Source organism: Momordica charantia (genome assembly GCF_013281855.1).
Source record: "Momordica charantia cultivar OHB3-1 chromosome 5 unlocalized genomic scaffold, Mcharantia_2.0 BLBB01000005.1, whole genome shotgun sequence".
Lineage (NCBI taxonomy): Eukaryota > Viridiplantae > Streptophyta > Magnoliopsida > Cucurbitales > Cucurbitaceae > Momordica > Momordica charantia.
The window spans coordinates 9,033,408-9,039,986 of record NW_028275163.1 but is presented as its reverse complement, the minus strand read 5'-3'; the positions used below and the strand labels follow the sequence as shown (position 1 = coordinate 9,039,986).

Below are 6,579 nucleotides of genomic sequence, written 5' to 3'. Positions count from 1 at the left end.
CGTACTCACTTAGCTCTATTGCCCACTTCATTAGGCGTCCGGAAGCTTCCGGCTTGTGGAAGATACTCTTAAGGGGCAAGTTAGTGAGCACCACCACCGTATGGGCTTGGAAGTATGGTCTAAGTCGTCGGGCCGAGGTGACCAAAGTGAGAGCCAACTTCTCCATCTGAGGGTATCTAGTCTCGGCTTCGGTCATAGCCTTGCTTGTGTAGTAGACCGGGTTTTGCCGCACTTCCTCTTGCCTGATTAGGGCCGAGCTGACGGCACTGTCAGACACTGCTAGGTACAATTGGAGTTTGTCCCCCGGCATAGGCTTGGCAAGCAAGGGTGCCGAACAGAGGTAGTTCTTCAATTGCTGAAACGCTTGCTCGCACTCCGCCGTCCATTCAAACGGCCCTTTCTTTCGTAAGACCTTGAAGAAAGGGAGGCACTTGTCCGTTGACCTTGAAACAAACCGGTTCAGGGCCGCAATCCTGCCATTGAGGCACTGAAGCTGTTTCAGCGTTTTAGGTGCCTCCATCTCGATCACGGCTTTAATCTTTTCGGGGTTGCATCGACTTGCCGGTCACGCTGGGGCAGAACCAAACCCGGATCACTCAAATGGCCGAGTTCGTGGTAGTTGACGGTAGGTCGGCCTATAACGCCATCTTTGGGAGACCCATCATCCACTCATTTCGGGCCATTCCTTCAACACTTCATCAAGTTTTGAAGTATCCCACCCCCAATGGCGTGGGCACGGTCCGAGGAGAACAAACCGCTTCGAAGGAGTGTTATGCCGCCGCACTCAAAGGCCCATCGGTCTGCGCCCTCGAAACTCTCAGGGATGGGACGCTCGAGTTCGAGGCCGACCTGCCGAGGAAGGAGTTTGCCGCGCCCACTGAGGAGCTCGAGCTTGTTCCTCTGCTTAGTCCCGAGAAGCAGGTAAGCATAGGAACCAAGCTGGGGGCCACCGACAGAGAGGAGCTAATCCACTTCCTCAGATCCAACTCGGACGTCTTTGCGTGGTCCCATGAGGACATGCCTAGCATTGACCCGCGAATTATGACGCATCGCCTCAGCATAAATCCATCATTCCGACCTGTGAAACAAAAGAGAAGACCTATGAACAAGGAGAGGAGTGATGTAATTGTTGAGGAAGTTAACAAACTTTTGAAAGCTGAATACATAAGAGAAATTTCGTATCCCGAGTGGCTCTCCAATGTTGTATTAGTTAAAAAATCTAACGGCAAGTGGAGAATGTGCGTAGACTTTACGAACTTAAATAAGGCATGCCCGAAAGATTGCTTCCCACTGCCGAGGATTGATCAGCTCGTGGACGCCACAGCTGGGCACGAACTGCTCACTTTCATGGACGCCTATTCTGGGTACAACCAAATCAAGATGCATGTCCCAGATGCATTTCCCACAGACGGCGCCAAATGTTTATGCAAAGATGTGCACAACAGTGTGCTCCTGGTTGTAGCTCGAACCCGGCCTCCGGACCGACCTGACCACTTGGGCGGACCTGCACAAAAAGGTGAGCACTCCGATGATCAAGCCAGTATAGGTCAGATTCCAAGTCTAGTTCGAAGCCAGAAATCATCGTACCTGATCGGGGAGTGAGGTCCCCTACTTATGGGTGGTGGTCCCGCTAATCTAGCGACTGTTACATTCGGTAATCTCGGGACCGTCGATTACATCCGGTAATCTCGGGACCGACGGTTACGTCCGATAATCACGCCGCAGACAGCTGCGCATCTCGGCTCATACCGAGCTCCCCGGTTGGTCGGACCTGGGCCAGGCTCACCTCGGCCTTCACACTTGGCATTTGTCGGTGTTGGTGGCTGCCATCTCGGCCTTCCGAGCTGGGCATGATTCATGAGTCATCTTGGAGTACCAATAGGGGTCTTCCACGTGTCCAGAGTATTCCCTTCCTCAAACAGATATGTCGATGTCGATCGATATTTGGAAAAAATTATGGAAATTGTGAAAATTAATAAAAAATATTTTAATTAGTAAATAAAACTTTAATTATAGCTTAATTAAGTTATAATTCATCAAGTTTTACACATCATATATAAAAATATGAGTAACTTACTTATGCAAATGTCGAGGTCGATAGAAAGGTTGGAACAAGGTAACGAAAATTGATGAAAATAATTTGAATTAGTAAATTGAAGTTCAACGTTGCTTAAATATGTTTTATTAATAATTTATAACCAACTTTAATCTTAATTAAATACGTAATTGAACAAGATATGAAATATTAATATATACACACATATATACCTATGATGATTAAATTGAGTTATTAGAAATTAAATGATATGTTTAAAAATTTAGAATTAGATTTGAAAAGAAAAATAGATATAAGGTAAAAAAATCACAAGAATAAAAATAGGATGGATCAATAATCGAAATTAAAATAAATAAATAAATTTAAATAATAATAATATATTATTATTATAAAAAAATAAAGGAAAAAAAAAGAGGCAAAACAAGTGCTCAGCTCCCGCGGTCCAACATCCTATATGCATGGAGGGGGGAGGGGAGTGCCCCTGTAAAATCCCCTCCCTGCCCTTTGATTTCTTCACGCATTACCAACCAATTGTGGATGGGCTGGGCCATTACGTGTGCCTAGAAGTATAATATATATATATATATATATTTTAACGATACGTCGGTATATATCGTTGAAATGTCGATATTTTTTATATTTCGGCAATATTTAAAAATATCGTCGATAAGGGGGGAAAACAAATTTTCCCCCATATGTCGATGTCAAGTCGTCGATATGTCGACATTTAAAATACAACTTGTATTATACGAAAACAAACAGATGTCCCATAAAACTCTTTTTTTTCTTTTTATTCAAAGTAGATTGTTTAACCTTCGAATCTTAAAGACACATCACTATGCCAACTTAATTACAAAGGAGAGCACCCAGCGGAAATAATTGGTACTAGTTCGGATTACAGCCGAACTGGGCATTCAGCTGAATGGTTTTATCCGCTACCCACGTAACAGACCAACTGTTCCCCCACTAAACACGCAAGTCTCCTACTTTTTTGGAACTGGAACCGTTTATTCAAATGGAGAGCCATATTTCTCAACGGTTACTTTTCACATCTCTTATAAATATCATAGAAACAAATGAGCCTGGTACGTAAAAATTGATCAATTAAAATTCTTATTATTTACTTAGCACAAAAACTAACTAGATCGTTTGAGTGCTAACTTGTTTTTGCAGGTTCTTTATCCTAGAGTGTTCGTAAGGATCTATTGGAATTATCGGAAGTTTTACGGTAAGAACAATTGGCGGCATCTGTGGGGAACGAAAGTTTTCTTTAAGTCACAAATCAACAACGAGTCTTGTTCGAAACTATCACGACAATGGCGGATGATGGAATGTCTCAACGACCATTCACAAGCAGTCGGACACAGAACACGACGTGCACCCCAACTCGGGGGCGGGGACGACCACCTTTGATGAGAGGCGGTGAAGCGAGAAGCAATGTTCCTTGACCCAATACCTCAAGTACAGCCCGACAAATGGGCCAGGAGTTAACAAGCTTGCGCGCGGAACTTAATGAGGTCCGGTCTGAGTTAGGTGGAGTCGCCCACCTAAAAGCAGAAATAGCAAATTTGACTGCAGCTTTGCGTCGTAGTCAAATTCCAGAGATACCCACAGGGCATGTTCCGGGACAGTCAGTCAGGGTCCGAGAGGTTGATGTACACGAACATATAGGCGAATCCTCCATTCCCCGAGATCCGGCATGCGGAAAAGCTCCCGCGATATCGAGGGAAGAAGAAGTTTAGCCGTGTGTGTCGTCTGTCCATGAACGCATAAATTTGGGAGCGAGGCAGACAGCGACGCTCGATCCGAGAGAAGGCCTGCGGGTGCATATTACTACAGAGGCACCCGACCTTCGTCAAACTCTGAATGAACGCAGTGTATCCCAGCAAGTGGTGGAACAAACTCCGGTCACACCGAACTTGGAGTTTACCCCAGCCACAGGAAGAGTCACTTTGAACACGAATCAGCGGCCGCATACCACAGCGACCGCGACTACATCGACATATCAGGTCACGGTGGACATACCGGAAGTGCCAAACTCTATGAAAGAATGATTAGCAAGCTTCAAATGATTTTGAAGCTTTAAGGTAAAGTTGCAAGGCGGATGATGCCCACTGGGTAGAGTTGGGTTAACAGGAAGATCCCCCTTTCACAGCCCCCATAATGGTATATCCCCTTCCACCAAAAATGAAGAAGCCAGACATGAAACTGTATGACGGATCAACTGACCCGATTGACCACATCAAGCTATATGAAGGTTTGATGGAGCTAAGTGCTACAAGGGACGAAATGAAATGCAGGGCCTTTTCTGTCACTTTGAAGGGCCAAGCTCGATCTTGGTACCGACAGTTGAAACCCCAGACCATCGGGTCTTAGAGACAATTAAGAAAGATTTTCATTAACCAATTTTCTACGCAGCATGACAGGAAAAAGCCTGATACCCACTTTCTCACTATTTATCAATCAAAGGATGAGTCGCTGCACAAATTTGTTGGAAGATTCATGGCGGAAAAAGTTTCGGACTACTCGGATGATGTAGCCAGAATGACGTTTATGTCGGCTATAAATAATCCAGACCTGATTCAGTCTTATACCCTGCAGCCAGCCCAAACTTACAGCGAAGCTATCCAACGAGCGCGTCAGTATATGCACGCGGAAGATGTGCTCCGAGCGAAACATCTTCAACATCAAACGGTGACATCCAAGTATGCCCAGGCGTGGGGGCAGAGCTCGCAATCGAAAAAGATCATTTGAGCCGTGACACATGAACAAAAGAAGTCCACTCATGACAGTCGACCACGACAAGAGTGGACGGACGAGTTCATGATGTCGTTTAAAGGAGTTCGACCGTTACACCCCTTTCAATGTCTCGCTCTCGGAAATCCTGGCCAACATTGAAAATAGCGACTTGCACACCATGTTGGAGAAGCCGAATAAGATGAAGCCAAGCCTGGATAAAAGAAATAAAACAAATATTTTAGGTTCCATGGAGATCATGGTCATGATACTTCACAATGTTATGACCTACGAGATTAGATCGAAAACTTGATTAGCCAGGGTCGTTTGAAGAAATATGTGGGTAAGAAAGACGCTTGCTCTTCCTAGGGAAAGAGAAAGTTCGACAGCACAGACCGTGATGACACAGACAAATTGCCCTCGCCAAAAAGAAGAGAGGCGAATGGGAAGCGACCGGTGGTCATTACCACCATCTTCGATGGCCCAAGTGGGGGTCATTCGGGCAATAAAAGGAAAGCTCTTATCCGTGAAATCTGGTATGAAGTTAATACTTCCTATGTTCGACCAACAACTGCAATAACCTTTTCTGCGACAGATCTGGAAGGGATTCATCTGCCGCATAATGACGCACTGGTTATCTCACCAATAATAGATAATGTGCAGGTCAGGAGGGTTTTGATAGACGGAGAAGCTTCCACCAACATACTCTCCCTCTCAACGTATTTGGCATTGGGTTGGGAGAAGTCACAATTGAAATGGTGTCTGACACCCTTGGTCGGTTTCTCTGGCGAATCAGTAGTTGCTGAGGGATGTACGGACCTTGCGGTCATCATCTGCAAAGGAAAGGATGAAGTTCGGAAGGTGACCGAGTTCATTGTGGTAGATGGTGCGTCGGCATATAATGCGATACTCGAGCGTTCATATATCCACGATCTACAAGCTGTGTCCTCGACTTATCATCAAATGTTAAAATATCCAACAGCTGAAGGTGATACGCAACAACCCAAGCATATTGAGCTACTCGAGCCACAAGCCACTTGAATCCAATCATATAGATGGTTCAACTCGAAAGGCCAAGGTTAAAGGGATTACCTTTGCAGTCATTACCTTGAGCAGACAGATGACTCATTATGCTCAAGGTTGGAAACACTCCACGAGTTTGATGACCAATCAAACAAGCATGCTCTGAGGGGGTCAAACGAAGGCAGGATTCAAAATTTGAGAAGGGATTTGCACGAGACAAGGGGTGAGAACACTCTCAGTTCTATTCAACTTCAATAATCCAAAGGTGTCTTACAATGAGGGGGGTACAAGCCTATTTAAAGGCTAAGGCCCATAGATTTTAAAGGAAATTAACAAAATTAAAAAGAAAATAAAAATTGATAAATTGCTAAAAAAGTGCTAAACTTGCCTAAAGTTGAAATTAAAATTGATAAATCAAAAACAAATTCCACAAAATAAACCAAGGAAATAAGAAGAGAATCTTTTCCTTAGGTGTGATGGAGTGGGTGGCAAGGCAAGTTGGGAGCACCCATGGAGGGTGGCAACATCAAGTGGTGGGTGCCCATGGGGTTATGGTGCGCGCAACGAAGTAGGCACTGGACGAAGGCACGCGCGCGCGAAAGCGGCACTGACATGGTGTGCGTGGCGAGCGGATGCTTGGACGTGGGGCGCGCGCGGGCAGGTTGGGTTGCGTGCATGGGCATTGGGCACGCGTTGGGAACGTGTGCAGTAGTGGGCGTACGGTAAGAAAATTCGACGTGGACGGCAGGCAACGCTGGCATCAG

At 45.4% G+C, this 6,579-nt stretch overlaps 1 protein-coding gene across 1 annotated transcript; it reads left to right on the top strand.

Annotated features, from left to right (window-relative positions):
- Window positions 1-4,219: 4,219 nt before the first annotated feature.
- Window positions 4,220-5,833, top strand: LOC148211250 (uncharacterized). The gene is made up of 3 exons (XM_088124343.1): window positions 4,220-4,395; window positions 4,483-4,750; window positions 5,162-5,833. Exons 1-3 carry the CDS (start codon window positions 4,220-4,222, stop codon window positions 5,831-5,833), a joined length of 1,116 nt encoding a protein of 371 aa, XP_087980469.1.
- Window positions 5,834-6,579: the final 746 nt, after the last annotated feature.

Excerpts from the sequence above, each read along its gene's own strand:
- LOC148211250 (XM_088124343.1), top strand. The coding sequence starts at position 4,220 with ATGGTATATCCCCTTCCACCAAAAATGAAGAAGCCAGACATGAAACTG. Across the intron at positions 4,396-4,482 it reads AAGGGCCAAGCTCGATCTTG|GAAAAAGCCTGATACCCACT; the intron begins GTACCGACAGTT and ends GCAGCATGACAG. Across the intron at positions 4,751-5,161 it reads AACATCTTCAACATCAAACG|GGAAAGAGAAAGTTCGACAG; the intron begins GTGACATCCAAG and ends TGCTCTTCCTAG.